Source organism: Aedes albopictus, chromosome 1, assembly GCF_035046485.1.
Source record: "Aedes albopictus strain Foshan chromosome 1, AalbF5, whole genome shotgun sequence".
Taxonomy (NCBI): domain Eukaryota; kingdom Metazoa; phylum Arthropoda; class Insecta; order Diptera; family Culicidae; genus Aedes; species Aedes albopictus.
Window position 1 is genome coordinate 252,666,861 of NC_085136.1, and position 19,975 is coordinate 252,686,835.

Below are 19,975 nucleotides of genomic sequence, written 5' to 3' on the forward strand. Positions count from 1 at the left end.
ATTGTATGGATGACCCTATTTTTTAGATGTCGGCACATTCCAAAATAGCATAAACTTCGGCCTGAAAAACTGTCGGCCACCTTCCTAATGGTAGTGAAACGTTAACTCCAGGGCCATGTATTCCAGCCCCTACCATGTTATCTTGTTTCGAACCATCAGTAAAAAAGATTGTTGAGCCAGATCGAAAATTTGGTTTTCCAGCTGCCCAATCCTGACGAGTCACGCCGGGAACTCGAAATGAATGATCAAAAAATTTACGTTTTACCATGAAATCTTCATTCATTAGGTATATTGGACGGATATTAAAAGTTTTTAAAATGCTCATATGTCCTCTTAGATCACTACTGGTGGCTCTCGAGGACCTTCTTAGTCTCAGAGCACTTTTAACAGCATCCATTTGTATAAATTCGTGTAAAGGAAGAATATTTAACATCGCGTCTAGGGCTTTAGATGGTGTAGTACCCATTGCCCCAGTTAGTGAAGCAGTTGCAAGCCTTTGAAGCTTGTTCTACTTGGGTTGCGTAGCATTTTGTTTGGTTTTTTCCCACCAAACAATAGAAGCATAAGTAATAATAGGTTTCACGATGGCCGTATAAATCCATAGAATCATCTTTGGTTTTAGACCCCATTTCTTTCCAAAAGTTATTTTGCAGCCCCAGAAAGCATTTCTTGCTTTTTCTATCTGTTGTTCAACATGTTTGTTCCAACACAGCTTGCTATCTAGTATGACTCCTAAAAATTTTACATTCAAAGATAAAGACAGCTGAGCATCACCAAGTTTCAAAACTGAAAAGGTGATTTTGCGTCTTCTGGTAAACGGGATTATTGTAGTTTTTGCAGGGTTAATATTCAACCCTTCATGTTTACACCAGGTTAAAGTGAAATTTAACGCTGTTTGCATCCGATCAGAGATAATCTTATCGTATTTTCTGCGGACAACAATAACAATGTCATCTGCAAAGCCAATTACTTCGAATCCATGATACTGTAATTTGTCAAGGAGATCATCAACAATTAGGGACCAGAGGAGGGGAGAAATGACTCCCCCTTGAGGACAGCCCTGAACAGCTGTTACTTTTACAACTGAATTCCCAAGATATGCTGATATTTCCCTTTTAGACAGCATCACTTCAATCCAATCAATTATAAGTCTAGAAAAGCCTCTATTTCTCATGGCCCTTTTCATCGACGCAAAACTAGCGTTGTCAAACGCACCTTCGACGTCAAGTACTGCTGCCAGAAGTATTTCTTTATGTTCAAAAGTTTTCTCTATTTTTGTAATTAATGAATGTAGAGCCGATGTTGTTGATTTGCCCGTTTGGTAGGCAAATTGAGTTCTGTTAATGGTTTATCATTAAGTATATTAGACTTGATATACTCGTCTATAAGTTTTTCCATTAGTTTCAGAAAGATCGACGTAAGACTTATTGGCCTATATGACTTCGGCGACAATTTATCTTTTTTATTAAGCTTGGGTATGAAAACTACTCTAACTTGTCTCCACTTTGTTGGAATGTACCTCAGTAGAAAACTAGATTTGAAAAGTATTATCAAAATTGGAATAATTTTATCCTTGCACTTTTGTAAATGCACTGGTAAAATTCCATCTAAACCTGGAGTTTTAAATGGATCAAAAGAGTCTAGTGCCCATTCGATCTTTGAATATGTGAAAATGTAGTTTGCTAGGTCAGTGTTTTCCGATCCATTAGTTAATCCACAAAAACTGACATCTCGACTGCTTTGAGCAGAAGGAAAAGGAATAGATCCTGGAAAATGAGTTTCCATCATTAAATTCAAGGTTTCTTGAGAATTTCCAGTGAAAGACCCATCAGTCTTTTTTAGCGTTCCAAGACCATTAGCATGATCTTTGGAGAGAACTTTTTGAAGTCTTGCAGTCTCAGGAGTACTTTCTATGCCTTCGCACATGTGTCTCCAATTAAACCGCTTTGATCTTCTAATTTCTCTAATATAGTTTGTTAAAGCCTCTCTGTGCGGAGACCAGTTTAGGGTGAGTTTTGCTCGATTGAATTGTTTTCGAGCAGTTTTTCTAAGTTTTTCTAATCTTGGATTCCATCAAGGAACGTCTCTGCTACTGGAGCGTACCTTAGTTGGACAGCTTTTATTGTAAGCCTCTGTAATTGAAGTAGTGAAGCAGTCAGCTGCTTTTTCAAGTTCAATGGAAGTGGTAATGATATCCGAAATCAGTTCATTTTGATGTAGTAGTCGAGAACAATATAGTTCCCAATTCGTTTTTCGAGGATCTTTAAACGTTTCCCTTAGAATTTCTTTTGCTTCAAGCTCGAATAGAATTTGTTTATGATCTGACAATGAAACTTCATCAGATACACTCCAATTTTCTATTCTACTTGATAATATTGAGCTACAAAGAGTTAAATCCAACACTTCTTGCCTTATGGCATTAACAAATGTAGGAGAATTTCCCCTATTGCATATGTCGATGTCATTTTTAGTTATGAAATCAAAAAGGGACTCACCTCTGTTGTTGATTCCCGTGTGGTGGGAATTAGCATCGCATCCGATGATATACCCTCTGTTCTGGCTTCTGCAGTGGGACACAAATGCTGCAACTTCTGGAGGAGGTACTTCCTCAACATCGCCAGGAAAGTACGCAGATGCAACAAAAATTTGTGTTTTTCCTTTCGCGGGTGGCAACTCTAGTGAAATTGCAGCAATGTCCCTTCCGATGAATTCTGTAATTGGTGTAAAATTAGCATTGCGGTTTATTAGGATTGCAGCTCTTGGAGCAAGCTGAGTATCATCATAAACCAACTTACATCCTGTAGTTTGTATTCCTAAAATCTTACGGTTTCTTGTCCATGGCTCTTGCAGGAGCGCCACGTCCAGTTTGCCTTTTCTAAATGTTTTACTTAATATCGCTGAAGCTGCCTTTGCATGGTGAAGGTTTTCTTGTATGAATTTTATGCTTCTGTTAGTCATTTCTTATAGATTTTTTTCCTAAGCTTTAGTTGATTTATAGGCAGTTTTATCCGCCATTGTTTCATGCTGTTGCTTCTGAGTTTGGCTGTGGTGGTGATCTTTACCTTCCTTATCAGCAACTTGTAGAGAGCGTTTGGGCATATTCGAACGTCTAACAACCTTTTCTCTTGTTTCCGAACAGTTTTGATCTACATTCTGCTGCCCTTTCAATTCCTTGATCTCGTTTCTGCTTTCCTCTTCCGTTTGGTGAGGTGAATACCTGAAGCCTTTGAATGTTCTTCACTGATACACACCAGGTTTCACTGGCGTACAGCAACACAGATTTCACGTTTGAGTTGAAAATTCAGATTTTGGTGCATTGACTACTCTGACTATGTTTCCATACATTTGTTAAACTCGCAAAAGCAGCCCTCTCCTTCTTGATCCGTGCACCTATGTCGATCTTGGTACCGCCATCGGTCACCATTTGGATACCAAGATATTGGATACTTTTAACATTTTTCGCTGCTTGCCCAGCTACCGAAAAGTTGGAAGAGTTGACCCTGTTCAAATCCAACGATTTGATCTTGTTCACATTGATTGTGAGATCAGCCTACTTACTCTGCATGTCAGAGCGTCGTTGTGCTCATCAACCAGTTCGAAGTCAATTAGGTGCATGGTCAATCAGCTCCATGGTAATGAGCTGCCACAACGATCTACGATTTGGTTCACGATCAATCGCACCTACCAGGATCTTGTTGATTACGCACTACTTCCGAAGTTAGGTCCGACGCATGGATTCGGAGTAAAATCCAACTTCGCTAGTCAAAAATACCGGGTTCCAGCTGGATTAATAATATACATCCTTGTCTCACTCCAGAAACGACCCGGATGGGATCGGACAAAACACCGTTGTGCAGTACTCTGCACGAAAATGCCCTGTACTGTGCGTCAATGAGGCCGATGGTTTTCTCAGAGACACCCTTGCGGCTGAGGGCTCCCCACATGTTTTCATGATTGAGACGGTCGAAAGCTTTTCCGTCATAAATGAACACCAGGTAGACAGATTCTTAAGATTCATTGATTTGTTCCAAGATTATACGGAGCGTGACAATATGCACCACACAGGATCGTCCGGCACGGAATTCTGTATCCGATTTAGGATCACTTTGCAGAGGACTTTGAGAACGATACACAGTAACATGATGCCCCACCAATTATCGCATACAGTCAGGTCACTCTTTTTGGGTACCTTTACTAAGACGCTTTAGGACCCATATAGCCGAGGCGGTAAACGCACGGGTATTCAGCATGACCATGCTAGGTTCGATTCCCGGTCGGTCCAGGATCTTTTCGTAAAGGAAATGTCCTTGACTTCCTTGGGCATAGAGTATCTTCGTGCCTGCCACACGATATACACATGCAAAATGGTCATTGGCAGAGGAGGCTGTCAGTATCTCAGTAACTGTATAAGTGCTCATAGAACACTAAGCTGAGAAGCAGGCTTTGTCCCAGTGAGGACGTTACGCCAAGAAGAGGAGGAACTAAGACGCTTTGCATAGTCGACCGGAAATGCCACGATTGTCCATATGTTGCAGAATAATGGATGCAGTAGTTGTGCGGATACTACGGGGTCAGCTTTGAGCATCTCAGCTGATATGTGATCGACCCACGGGACTCAATTTCATGCTACGGATGGCTGTGTCTATCTCCTGCACTGATGGAGCTTCGATGTTGACACGGATAATGCGTCGAACCCTTGGCAGATCATGCTGAGGTGTTGATGGCGTGGCCGACACTTGAAAAAGGTTTCCGAAGTGCTCGAACCAGCGTTTCAACTGGTCAGCCGGGTCGGTCAGTAACTCTCCAGTCGTGTTTTTCACGGGCATCGAAGCATTCATCTTAGTCCCACTTAGGCGACGTGAAACATCGAGGAGATGGATGTCGCCGGTGTTTGCAACATTCTCGTCTTTGTCGGCTAGGGAGTCCACTCACGTTCCCGTCTACATGATCGTTTCGCTCGCTCTATCGCGGCTTTGACGTACTTTCGTTCCTCTATCTTCCTCCAGGTATCATATGTGATCCACTGATTTCTCCAGGTGCGTAGCTCACCCAAATTATTTTCGTCGGTGGCGAAGAAGGCGTTCTTGATGGCGCTTCATTGATCTTCTACGCTTCCACCTTCTGGAATATCCGCAGCACGGTTCTATAGCTCCTCGACGAAGCAGCTTTTCACCGCAGCGTCTTCCAGTTAGCGTGTGTTGAGCCGGCTCCCGATTTTATCCTCCTGTTGATTAATCCTATGCGCAGCCGGATCTCACGGATTTAGGAAATGATGGTCGGACGCAATGTCGGAGCTACGTTTTTTCCGTACATCAAGAAGGCTCCGTCTCCATTTTTGGCTGATTCTGATGTGGTCGATTTGATATTCCGTGACGCCATCACGGGAAACCCATGTCACTTTGTGCACTGGTCGATGAGGAAAGAGCGATCCCCCAATCACCATGTTATTGTTGCCATAAAACTCTGCAAACAGCTCTCCGTTTTCGCTCATTTCTCGCAGATCATGTCGTGCTCAGCTCATAGTTCGAGTTGTCGGAACCAACCTTCGCGTTGAAGTCGCCCATGAGGATCTTGATATCACCTTTCGGAAACTTGTCCACGACAGCATTCAGTTGACCGTAAAAGTTCTCTTTGTCTTGCAATGCATAACATTGGATCATGGTGAGGTTTCGAACCCGTGTTCTGAATCTGGCTACAATTATCCTCTCATTAATAGGTTCCCACTTCATGAGCGCAGCAGCGAGGGCGTGAGCGCTGAGTAGGAAACCAACTCCACGGTGGCGAGGAGCGTGTTCACCTCGTAGGCCAGAGTATAGCAGAATTTGACCCGACGTCAATCTGTGTTCTCCAAAGTTCGACCAACGGACTTCGCTCATTCCAAGGATCTCAAGCTTCATACGGTATGCCTCATTGGCTAGTTGTGCCAGTTTACCCTGCTGGGCTAGGTTTAAAACATTCCAAGTTCCAATTCTTGTCCGTTGTTTCGCGCTTAAAGTCGTTGCCGTTGAATCAGTTCGTAATCTTTCATTTTCGGTTTCAGTAACGGTTTTTTTGGGAAACAGTATGTTGTTGGCCTAAGGTACCTATCCACCGTGGTGGGGCTGCCACCTTGGGTATAGCTTCCGGTGGAGGAGCATTTCTTACTCAGCCGCTGGATGCCAGAACAAACGCTGTTTGAGCCGCACCTCCTTGGTGAACAGACGCTCGAGACGTACCTCCTCAATCTAGCTGAAGTCAGAAGGACAACCAGTGCCCAGGCTGCACTACCAGCTAAGCACACAACTCTTAGCTGGCGGTCTTTGTTATTCGCTTGACCCGTGGAAGCATGAGGTATAGGAACTTGTGAGGACCAGAGCTATGTTGGACGCTCTCCTTTTCGACTCACCGTTTTGCAGCCTCGCACGACGGCATGCTGTAATTCTGGCATGTCGTTATTCAAAAGAGATTTTTAACATAATTCTTGCTAATTGTTCCGGTATGTGTTAAATGTTTTCCGAAGATCAAAATAAGAATAAATTAGGAAATCATATCACGATGAGATATTGAGCAGTTATTTGGCAAATCTTTTAATAATTCATCAATATCATATTAACATATGTCATCAAAATTTGTTCGGTTTGGGATATGATTTAGATATTCCCGTCTGCTAGCGTTCAATGTCTTAGATGTCTGTTTCCTGTGTTAAAAGAGGTTTAAACATATAACATTATTTCAGTTCAGGGTCTTACGTGTCCCATTGACTACGAACTGCAAATAATGTCTGGTGCATCTGTTGCCATTTAAACAACTTGCAGATAGGCTACATACCTAATTGTTAAATGTAAGCGAACCCAACTTTCACTGGCCGCTTTGGCATTTATCTCGAAAGGCTCTTCTGCTGCTGTTGTAGCAGTAGCTAGGAGTGTTCCAAACCGAAAGGGAGGCAATGAAACAGAAGTTCAACGTCACCGATCATGTAGTCGCCACACCGCATATGCTTCCGACGACCGAAGCATGTGCCCATCAGCTACATACAAGTCCTCTCTAGTTGGCACAGCATGTTTTGTCGGATGAAGCGTGCGAGCTAAGTGCCAAAGAGAAAACATAGATAACGGCTAGCTACTAGTACTGTGACTTAATTTGTTCACCTTCTGCTATGATTTCGCACCACATAAAGCTGCAGGAGTTAAACCGGAGATATACCACGATTTTATCAGCTTCATTCATAAGATCCATGTGACAACGGAGTTTTAACATTTTTTTTCTCTTCTCCATCTTCCGATTTCAGACATTTATAGCAAAACATCCGGATGGAGCGTCACTCACCGAATCGTTCAACAACAGGCTCGTCTACTACACCCGGACGCGCGGTTTGTTCCGGTACTGCTACCCGAAGGAGAAGCCCCCAGCGTCATCTGGTGAGTGATGGTGTAAGGGTGATTAGGGCAAAGAATGAATCGATGATGCTAGGTTGTTAGGACGAAGGTCATAAGGTCGAATGATCATCAGGACGAATTGCAATTCAGCAGTTATGAAACTGAAAAACAGTTATGAAACTGAAAACTGGAAAAGTGTCCCCCATGAGATACTTTCAGAATGTCTTGCAACTCCACCTTTTATTGTCCAAAATTACGGTACAGTGGAGTTAACCTTCCGTAACTCGCGCGGTTGACTACCTGCGTCAGCACCACGCTAATGCTGAGTACAAAAAGCGAGATTTTTTCAACGTGTTGTACAAAATACAACAGCGCGATCGTTCGAGGGTTAAAAAAAATCTGATTCCTTTGGATGCCTTTGGAATGTGTAACCTATCGCTATTTTAGGATACCCTAAGTACCTTATTTTTTTTGCCCAAATCCAGAACTACGTAACAATTGATATTGTACAATTGCATAGAATAAAAATATAACTCATTCGTGATTTCTGCAAAATTTTCATCAAAATTGGATAAACCATGATAAAGTTACAGATTTTTGAAAAATTGATGTTGGCCCCTGGTACTGTGAAGGTTATTCTTGCGTGGGTGTTGATCGAAGTATGTAGATCAGTTGAAGAAAAGAAGGGGAGTTGGTGAGAACGTGAGCGAATTCCACCGAGTGGAACATGTTCTGTACCATACATAGAGGAAGAATAATCACTGAGCAGAGTGGGTCGATTTTTTTTTTATTATAACACTAATAACGGAAGAATCAACCGTTCGACGTACGGTGCATTCTTCGTGGGGGCGCTCTCGCGTTGCGGCTAATAGCAGCGCAGTTCTCACATTGATCATTTTTTGATGAGGTGATGATAATAATCATTAGCATTTTCTCGGGATGTGTTGTGTTGGTTTGTGATTGGGGGTCAAGAAAAAAAGCAGAAGATAAATAATTGCTGTTGACCTTGTTTTCGATTTCCATGAAGCTTTGATTTTGTGGCGAGGTGATTGTACAGAGAACAGACATCATTCTAGCTAGGATAAAGTTTGTTTCAAAAACTGTGTAAGAATTCAACTCTGAATACTTACGTTGAAAATATTGGCTTCATCTAGATAAGCTTTGTTTTCTCACCACTGACAACAACCATTTCAAATGACCGTTAAGCTCTTTACACAGTTTTATTTTATCTTAGATGTCTGTTCTCTGTGATTTGAAAGAGTATTTCTGCTGGGTGATTTCAAAACTGTGTGTAAAATTTGACAATAATTTCAAATGATAGCACAAGTAGCTACACCATCTCGGCGCTCCGTACGTTCCTATCGTAAAGTTTTCATGAAGCTGTCAGTGGTGAATATAAAACTTATCTTGACACTAGTATTTCACCACTAACTTACACAATATGCTGTTTGGTGGCGCTAGTGTTGTCAACGTATGTTAAAAGGAATTCTTCTTTCGAAACGAAATAACCTAATTCAATTCAATATTGAAATTTGTTGTTAAATTGAATTCTTTAATCCAAACTCAAAAGTATCAAGACGTAGCCGTCAGTCTTCGCTAATGGCTAGTTTCCACTTCGTACGTACTGTGCAAAAAGATAGGACAAGTAATGGTCAAGTAATGATTCTGCTTCAAAATTACTTGAGCGGTTCGCAGATGGCAAGTAAGGATAAAAGTGTAACACTCATAACGCCTCCCGTGCGAATCAAATGGAGCTGTCACTTTTCCTTGCGGAAAAATTGTCCGCGCTATTATTCCGTAAGGAAAAGTAACGTTTCTCCCCATACTGGATCAGTTGTCAAAATTACTTGGGGAAAAAGAGGGAATTTTACTTGAGCGCTCTACTTGGCAGCACGAAACTTAGCTCAATCATCAATTTTAATTTCCCACATGAAAATTTTATTTTCATAAAACCCGCTTATCACTCACAGACCAAACGTCAATAATACCGTTGCAGTTGCATTTTCAAATTTTGATTAAAATTTCTCCTTACCTTCAGTTGATTTTCTTTCTTCTGTCATTCAGTTGTCTTGTCGATTCATACCCATCATCATACACATATGATTTATACGGATAGGAGGAAAAATGAGCGAGTAACAACAAATCTGTTGATGCGCACCTTACCTTGCCTACTTGGATGAATGATTTTGCAAGGTTGCTCCTCGATCGCTCGATCATCAACGGCGATGGCTGGCTGATCAGCGCGTACCTTGAATATCTCAATGACCACCATCGCACACGTCATATCAATCAGTTCAATGTTAGCCGAAAGGGAAAACGTTTTTTTTTGAGATTTTGTGAATGGTGATAGAGATATATAGAGGCATAGGGGTACTGATTGCAAGCAAACGGTGCTAATTACTTTTGTACATTTCACCACTGTTTACAAATTTTCGCCTTTTGCGATATTCGCAGTGCGTTAGCTAGTTCCAACCAGTCCGAACAAGACGGTTGAAAAATTTGATTAGCTTTTTCAGCTACCGTAAAACTATCCTAGCCTTCACAACTTGAAATTGGTTGTCGAGCAAGGCCTTTCACAGATGTTCCAACAGTTTCAAAATTGAAGTTGTTTATCTGATTTCTGTGATAATACTTCCAAGTGCAGTATACATTGGGCTGCTATTTTCTCCGAATAAACGTTTTAACGTTGACAACTCTAGCACCGCCACATACAGAAGCATGTTTCCACAGAGAAATGTTGCTACAAATGGTAAGATTCAGTCGAGGTTTTCCTTAGAAGAACACTAAGCTGAAGAAGCAGATTAAGTTTCATTAGGGTTCTTATGAACTCGCGGAATAGTTGCGACTTCTAGACTGCGGTTTTAAAAACGCGAATTCGCACTTAACTGCCCAAGGAACAATTCAAAGTCATACATAATCATGCATGTCGAATTATTGCTGATTTATATCATTCTCAGCTGGACAAAACCAAATGCTCAATAATAAGCTGAAATGATGCTATTTACATTGTAAATAAGCCAAAAGTTAACATTTGGCAAGTATGTGAACAACGATTAAATTACAAGCTTAACAAACGTCAGCAATTTGTGTTTGTTCGATTTGCTCTTACTAGCTTTGATATAAGCTGAAAAAGAACTTTTTTCTACAAGTTAAAAAACTTATACTACACGGTTTCCGATAGCTGATTATTGTGGTTTAATTTGTTCGATTATCACGCTTCGATTGAACACCAGATTAAAGTGATGATAATAGAGCAGTTCTTCAGTAATAAATATGAATTGAAGTTAGTTATACACCAATGCTAAATATTTGAAATTTAGCAATTATAAAGTTGCAGTCATCTTGCAACTTTTTTTTTGGTAAATATTTCCAGGGTCTCCAGTTAGCCTAGTGGTTAAGGCTATGAATCGTCAATCCGGAGACGGCGGGTTCGATTCCTGTTCCGGTCGTGAACATTTTCTCGGCTCCCTGGGCATGGAGTATCATTGTACTTGCCTCACAATATACAAATTCATGCAATGGCAGGCAAAGAAAGCCCTTCAATTAATAGCTGTAGAAGTGCTCAAAAGAACACTAAGTTGAAGCGAGGCAGGCCAAGTCCCAGTGCGGACGTCGAGCCATAAAGAAGAGAGAATTCCAAGCTTCCATAAATCTCAATAATAATCTTTCACAGCTTTGGGAAGATGGTTCGCTTTCAGCAACCGACTTCCTAGTTCCAGGATGGCGTAGACGACAAGGCATGCGACGGGTGATTGGGAGATCACGAGTTCAAATCCCAAGTTGAGAAAATTTTTAGAAGAGCCGGTGTGTTACAAATGTGTTTGGAAGGAACAAAAAAAATAATGATTGGTCTGAAAGGTAGAAGCTGACTGTCAACTGGGAACAAATTGCGCCTACCCTCTATCATGCTTTAGAACCAGTAAAAAGACGTAACTGCCAAACAAGAAAAGTTCAATTTTCGATTGCAAAACTGATTTTAATACCGTTTTATCATGCTAAAAGCAAGTCAGTATGTGATTCAAACATAAAGAATGTTATATTCAGCATATTAGATTAAACAATTTCATTCCGAAAAAATCAGTATTTTGTTTTCACCATTATGAAATATTAGTCTCTACTCTCGTTTGTTTTTGTTGTTGTTTTGTTTGAAGTGCGAAAATCGACTGAAAATTCAAAACTCCCTGAACGATTATTTTTCTCCAATGTGAGCATAATTTAACACTATGACTCAAGAAATGTCGGTAATTACCGAAAACACTGATCATATGCATCAAAATCGAGAGAAAAACACTGATGTTTGTGCTACTGTTGATGTTTATAAAACCATTAAACAAAAGATGTTTACAAATTAGAACCAACAGTAGATGGCGCGCAGGTGGGCATGTTTGGGTAGGCGTAACGGGTAGGATCTTCTACCCCTGGTCTGAAATTACACCACAGAGAACAGACATCCAAGTCCAGTTCCGAAACTGTGTAAGGAATTTAACGGCCTTTTGAAATCGGCAACACAAGTGGCAATAGCGTGGCGCTGCAATCGGTTAATTCTCCATACTAATTTAATTCACCACTTGAAATGTTTCACTTCACCACTGACTGTGGCAATATAGTGTTTGGTGGCGTTAGTGTTGTCATCGTGTATTGGTTTGCAACCTTACTCAAGTAAAGATTCAAATCCTTACACAACTTTCCGAATGAAATTTGTTCTAGCCTGGATGTCTGTTCTCTGTGATTACACCTCGCACGTCAATTTGTTTTTATTTACAGCAGGTTATCATAGCTGAATACAAGTTTAATATGAGGCTGATATCAAATATACTATATTAACAATATAGGTCACTTCGTGTTTTCACATACAACGACATGGAGACGCCGTTTACGAATGATTACAGCACCACCTGTTGTCAGAAAAAGTCAATAATTGAATTTTGATCATTTTTAATTTACCGTGCAAGGTGACATTTCTCGAAAAAAGATGTTAGGGGTGTCGAAGTTTTTTGTTCCCAAATAATCGATTAATAAATAATCGATTTACAATATAGGTACACAAACAAAATAATATTTCATTAGATGACATCTACGAATATAAATAGTCTACTTAGCTGTAAAATACTCAATATCTGTAGAAGAATTTGAATGCTCCCTTATTGTAAAGTCACCGAAATCGTTTAAAAAAAATTGAAATTTAAAATTTTCACCCTCAAAATTTGTTGAACTTGGCCTCGCAGTGGACACGGTTATATGTAATTCCAACCGATCTATCACATCACTACCGTCCCGGGATTCGCGTAACCAAGAAGAAATTGATTAACTCTCAGAGTGCGTTTTTACATTTGTTTATTTGCCAACAGGCTAGTACGGACTAATGATAAAAACAAAACAATCAACACAATTATTCAGCAATATGCTTCGTCGATACTCGTACACATACACACTCAGACAGATCTCATCAGTCATCATCATTCATCGTTATTATAATTCTAGTAGAAGGGGGCTGTTTCTACTTTACTCCAACAAAATTAACTTATACAGTACTGGCCAAAATTATAGGCAGTGATGATAATACGATGCATAGTTCGATATACCTTTCTTCGGGTTAGCTTAACTCAAATGCCATTATTCGATTATAAGTGTTTATTGATCACGAAATAAAACTGCATTGTTTCAAACATTAAGCAAAACTTAACGAAGGAGAAAGAATTCAAATCTTGAATTTGGTCGAAAATTGTCTGGCCAAAATTATAGGCACTTATCGACCTTCCTAAGAAAGTTTGATGTTCTCTCTCAGACATTAGTAATAACATCACCAGGATCCTACAATATTCTGTTTAGCAGAGGTGTTAGTATTGTTTAGAATCGAGATCATTGGTTTGTAAGTTTGATTTTGGGTGTATTTTATCAAATGCCAATGATAGCTATCTCGAGATACTTGTGATTTCTAGTTTATAAATTTGCAGTTAATAATAAATGTCCTCCATACGTTTCCAAAAGGTTTTAAGTGTAGGTTAGTGGGCAAGCCATCCAGAATATGAACTCCCAGGTATTGTAATGGGTAAGTTTTGTTGTATGGCATTGAAATTGATTAATTTTGAATTGTGAAATGAAGCGTTGGCTTGTTCAAAATACCTGTAACCATCATTACGACTAAAGTTCTTGTTGAAATATTTCTCGTGGACATTGTAAATGTTTCTGATATAGCTAATGGAATTCAATCTATCTTTCTATGAAACCGGCAGTCCAGTTTCTATTGAAGAAATGCAGTCTCAGACACTGTTAGTATCCAGTCCCACTTTCCGTTATTAGTTATACAGCTACTCAAAAAAGCGGTTTTCAGTCTAAGACAACAAGTAAATTAAGAACGCCTCGAAGGATGCCAAAAACATGCCCATTGGAGCCAAATACAACGGTACCATGCTGTATTCAGTGATTTTATCCTTTTTGAAGAAATTTACTGGAATATGGGGTGTCTGTAAGGTGGAGAGTAGAATAACGCAATATGCCATTCAGCATCCAAATACGACTGCAAGGGGCTGGGGTAGTAACAGTCTGTGGGGATGATTTTTTTTTTAAAGATATTGATCCCCTGATATCATCTGGGGGTATGCTGAATGCCAAACAATATATCAAAACTATATCTGTTGTCTAGGATAAACACTTTGATGAGAACTTCAGTTATAATGATGATAACTGGTATTTCCATGAAGAGAATGCTTCATATCACAAGGTGAAATATCAGATGATAGGTTCCAAAGCCATGGAATTTCTGTCCAAGCTTGATCGTCAACTAGCCTAGATAACAATCGTATTGAGAACACTTGAAGTATATTGATCAGCAGCTGTAGAACTATCAAACTAAAAATCGCCAGGTATTCGTTGTAGCTTTCATGGATATTTGTTCAAAATTCACCAAACGCCAATGGCATAAACTTATGATCCCGATTCCAAACCGTACTAAAAGAATATTTAAGGCTCGTGAAAGTATTATAACCTCGATGATAAAAAGTTTCTGAGATAGGACATCATACCTTCTTTAGTAGGTCAACATAGTGCCTATAATTTTGGCCAGACAGTTTTTGACCAATTTCAAGATTTTAATTAGTTTTTTCTATGTTTATAATCGTTTGGAGTAAAAAAACGTTGTATTGTTAATATGTAGTCAATAGACAATAATACTAAAATAATTGCATTTGAATAAAGCTATCTCAAAGGGAGATTTATCAACCTAAACATAGTATCATGAGCATTGCCTATAATTTTGGCCAGTACTGTATTTTGCCCTGGTGGTTGCTTTTTTCCGTTGACAATGGCTTTCAATGTCATCTTTCTTAATGTCCACGCTGACATACATACATCGGATTGGATAGCTTACAAAATCCGGAAGATCACCAACCAAGTATCATACAGGTGTATCTACAATGATCGATTTCTCGTCATCGATTTTCCCTTCGGATTATTCCGGGAAATACGACCAATATTCGGATGATCTCTGGGCGTGTTTCAGTAAAAGACTACTAGAACTAGCATCTAAAACAAAAACAGCCGAAAATGATTTGCTGGTCAATTTATTAACCAAAGAGAAAGTCGATGAAAAGAAATCGATCATTGTAGATACGCCCGTATGATACTAAGCGCGAGAAGTGCACGTCAAATTTCTTGTGGCAGAGTGCAAGACATTGCATCCATTCCGTGCTTACAAAAAATAAGCTCCGGGACCGGACCTGAGAATGAAAATATTTAATTTCGATTAATTTCGTTGTTCTTCCGAAGTGAACTGTGAGTTTATTCGAATACTGATAGTTTTATTCTAAACTAATTGATTTCCTTGCGCCTGCGGCTCAGTTAGCAGCGGTTAGCGACGGTTAGGAACGGATAAATGCGGATTTTCCAATTAGAAAAAGGATATGCCATTCCCCTTGGTTTCCTCCTAGAGTTTTTTTTTTCAGAGATTCATTCAGGAGTTCTTTTTGAAATTCATCCAAGAGTGCCTTCAGAGATTGATTTAAAGTTTTTTTTTCTTAAATTTCTCCAGAGGTTTTTCGAGGGACCCCCTGGAGTTCCTACTGAAATTACTCCAGCAATTTCTTCTGATGTTCCTTCAAGAATTAGTTCTAGGAATCCTCAAGAATTCTCTTCTTGGATTCGTTAAGAAGTTCCTTATAGGATTTCCTTATAGGAGTTTCTTGGAGTCTTTCTTGGATTTCTGCAGAAGCTCCTTTAACGATTCCCTCAGGAGTTTTATTTTACGGATACCTCCCGGAGTTCCTTCTTGAATTCCTCCAAAGTTGTTTCAGTGATTTATCCAAGAGTTCCTTCAAAAATTCCTCCTTCTGGGGATTTCAACCGGGATTAATACCAGTATTCCTCCAACTGGAACTGGAACGAATCGCCCAAACGTGTACCAGACGGCGTGACCCTTTTCAACCCGACAGTTTTAAATTTGAACAAAATTGTGTAACTTGTTGATTAGCGTATCGAGTGAGTTAGTGTAATGTAGTTTTATGTGTTTAATGTTAATTTGTGCCAATTTTAATAAAATTTACTCTTACTGTTTACTCTTAAAATCTGTCATTATGGATATCTTCAAGTATACTATAAAACATTTCCTCGATGGTTTTCATAAAAGCAGTCATAAAACTGCGAGTTTTAATTATTGCTGTAATAAAACCCTAATAAAAATCAAACAAAACCAATCAGCAATGAAATTGTTACTTGGGAGGGATCTCACAAGAAAATTCTTGTGTAATTTCCGGAGAAAATACCGTTCATAACTCGCTAACGGAAAGCTCGTTTAGGGTCTTCTGTGTTTTAGTCTGTTATGTACGTTTATGAGTTTAGTTATTATGCTTTTGGTCGAAATACAAAGTGACCGAACGTGCGAAAATTGATTTTTAACCTACATAGAAATGTCGCAACTCAATTTGGATTAGTGCATATTGTTGCTCTTAACTAGCTTAATGATGCGCAACAAAAAAATAGATTCAAATTTACTTCGCAGCTGCAACTTCGCATGTGCTTCTAGCGACGACTTCGATTTGGTGGTGCGACGATAATATTTCGCATGTCGCGAGTCGCGACTTCGATTTGGTGCTGCAACGATTCTAATTTGAGTATAGTTGAAAAAAAAATCGATTAATGTTAAACGATTATTTCAGAAGAAATGGGCATCCCCATCATGCAATGACAGTTCGACAGAATAAACGTCATTCGGATAGCGCATGCATTTAGTGTGTAGTAGTACCTCTTCTGACGCTTGGTGGCGCCACATTCACTAAAAAGGTGTCGCCAAAAAATCGTAAGAGTGACCTATATTGTTAATATAGTATATTTGCTGATATGACACAGGTTACTTCCAACTGTAAAGCCTGTATCGCGCTTGGAGAGAATAATACTGAATAACTTCTCTACTTTTGTTTGAACAGCACCTGACTACAAGCCGTTATATGGAACAATGTTAAACTGTATAAACCATTTTAGTGATTCCAAGAAGAAGTCAAAATACATTGCGCCGAAACGTCGGAGAATAGATAACATCTGTTTCCTTTGATTTGAGAGACTGTAAGCCAAGCCATTTTTGATATAAAACTTTACAGTCAATAAATCAACAGGTTAAACTGTAATTCAATCAAATGTGGAATAAAAATGTCATTGCAATGTTGATTAAATGAGTGATTGTTCGTTGGGTGGTGCTTTTTTGTGTAAACAAGATAAAATGTTCGAATGATATAATAAAATTTCCGGAGGAATCCCTGGAAATTTTCATAAGAGATATTCTTGGGAGAATTTCGGAAAGTTTGTTTGAAAAAATTCTAGGGAAATCCTTGGAAGAATTCTTCAAAAAAGTATTGACGGTTTCCCCCCATATCGAATGCGACGATTGGAATCCGTCGCGAATGAAACCGTCGCCAGAGTCGTCGCAGCCAATCAGCAGGCGAAAGTCTGACGTTTCTCCGATCTCACTAACACAAATAGCAGCAGAGGTGGTGCTTGATTCGTTGCGATGATTAAGAAATGCCGACTGTAAGTTGGCAGCGCGTTTTGTTATGAAAGCAACATACAATACTTGGAAAAATCTTTGAAAAAAAAAATGTTGGATAAATCCTACGAAGAAATTCCGGGGAAATATATGAGGAATAACTAACTTGCAAAAAAAGATGAGGAAAACATTTGGAAAACCTGCTGGAGGAATTAAAAAAAAGTTATTGAAAAAGTCTTCGAAGGAAACCCTTGAAAAGTTTTCTCGGAAAGTCATGAAAGTAATCCTTCATAAATCTCTGAAAGAATTCTGCATTGGAGGAAATTCTAGTAAGAACTCCAAGAAATTCTAATAGGAATGCAATTTTTTTTTTTTGAAAAAATCCCCGAAATTTATGGACAAATTCTTGAAAAAGTTGCAGACAGAATTTCCAAGAGATACCTGAAGATCCCTATTTTCACAGAGAACAGACATCCAAGTCCAGTTCTAAAGCTGTATAAGTATTTTAACGGTCATTTGAAATGGCAAGACAAGTAAGTGGCAACATGGTGATGGCACTGCTATCGCAAAGTTCCCACGCTGCTGTCAGCCTTGAATGTAAAGCTTATTTAGATATGTATATTCACCACCGACTGTAGCAACAGGCTGCATAGGTGGCGCTAGTGTTCTCAACGCTAATAAAAGATTTCTTACACAGCTTTCGAGGGAATTTTTATCTAGTTTGGATGTCTGTCCTCTGTGTTATTTGTTTATGCTTGTGATCATAAGCTTGATCGATAGCACTCAGATGCCGAATATCTGTGGCTGGTACTTACTTATATTGATATCATTTCGCGTTGTGAGTCTTATTTTGGGCTGTCTGCATCTAATCTAGTCTACATTGGGGGTGTTCTCTACAAGGTTCTACCACAGAGAATAGACAGCCATGATAGAAGGAAACTCCCTCGAAAGCTGTGTAAGGAATCAAACTTTTTAAGCGTTGAGAATACTGGAGCAGCATGTTGTTACAGTCAGTGGTGAATACGCATATCTAGATAAGTTGTATATTCACCACTGACAGCAGCATAGGAACCTTGCTAAAGCAGCGCCATCATGAAGTTGTCACTTGTGTTGCCATTTCAAATGACGGTTAAATTCCGTACAGTTTTGAAATTGGACTTGGATGTCTGTTCTCTGTGGTACTACGTAACATCACAGAGAAGCAACAGCCCGTTTGGTGGCGCTAGCGGTATCAAAGCAAAATAAATCTTATACTGCTTTCAAGAGAAAGGTTGTTCTAACTTGGATGTCTGTTCTCTGTGATACATGTTCATTCTATAAATACAAGATGATGGGAATTGAAACAGGAACCCACAATCGTGGGAGAATGACAATTTTGGATGAATCACGTGTTTTAATTGGAATTGGTTTATGATTTAATGGTAAGGACTTTTTTTGTATAGAATGACATAGTACGAATACGACTGCATAGGAAGCGATTGTTTGATAGTTCCGCCCGAGAAGAAGGAATTAAATATAACCGAGATAAATGGAGATCAAACCGAAGCTTTGTTTGATTTTCTCATGAACGAAAAACGCATATAAAAAGACCGGAAGCCATGGCAACGGCACGACGGCTCGCTCAGGTATTCAAACAATTTGCTTTTGTCAAAGTCTTCCTCCGCTTGCAGTGATTGAGGTTCGGGTCCGGTTGCGTGTCAGCTCAATTAAATATCGGAGAAAATCACTTGGAATAAATAACTTTTCCACGCTGCATCGAAAACAAACACAAAAAAACGTCGAAACGTCAGATGCGTGTGGTGAATAAATTATCGACTGCCTGGCAACGCGGTAGACCGGTGGTGGTGTGGTGTGGTACACGCAAAGTAGGCCCTGTCGGGCCTATACATGATTGAACTAGGGACGCCGCACGAAGGCTTTCATAATCGAAGAGAAAGTGTACCCTCTAGACGGCTCGGCACTCTGGAACTGGACTGGACTAGGTGCGCATGAGAGATCGCGGATAAAGCGTTCACCAAAACTGGCCGCAAAATTGCGTCGATTACGAAACTCGCACATATACGATTGGAACTCACCACTCGTGGTCGCCGTGTAGTTGCATGGGATGGAATGCGTTGTCATAGCCTACTGCTGGCTGTTGTCATCGCCCGCGGTCGCTGCAAAAATACCTTGCCAAAAGACATGCCGCGGCATTGATTGATGGACGTTGTTTTATTGACGATATTTTTTTCTTTCTTCTACGCTTTGATTACCTATTCCTCCTCATTCGCTTTCATTTACACACCACTTAAAAGGTATATGTCACGCTCTCGCGCAGACTTGAAACCCGGTTGGCTACTCTCCTCGGCGAATGGAAGGTGTTCATCTACCTGCACAGATTCGACGGACGGAACAGGTTTGCGTGTTTGGCCATCCGTTCGGAGGGTACCTACTCATCCAGTCCGATGGTTGAGGGAAATTTTAATTTTGTGCAGTACAATGCACTGCACATCACCGGGTAATGATTGGTGGCAGTTGCAAGGAAAATATTTATGATTTATATGCGATGAAAGTGAAGCTCTCTCGAAATTCACCACATTGGTCAGCAACAGGGTTGCCAGTTTTATTTTTAATGGTTTGGGGAATTTCCTTTTGTTTTAAACACTTCATA

At 39.8% G+C, this 19,975-nt stretch overlaps 1 protein-coding gene across 1 annotated transcript in view; it reads left to right on the forward strand.

Moving 5' to 3' along the window:
• Nucleotides 1-19,975, forward strand: part of LOC109622456 (transmembrane protein 235) — a 78,780-nt gene that overhangs the window by 37,106 nt on the left and 21,699 nt on the right. The window contains exon 2 of the mRNA XM_020076785.3: nt 7,268-7,397. Within this exon, the coding sequence (XP_019932344.1) occupies nt 7,268-7,397 (130 nt within the window). The remainder of the gene's footprint in view (nt 1-7,267; nt 7,398-19,975) is intronic.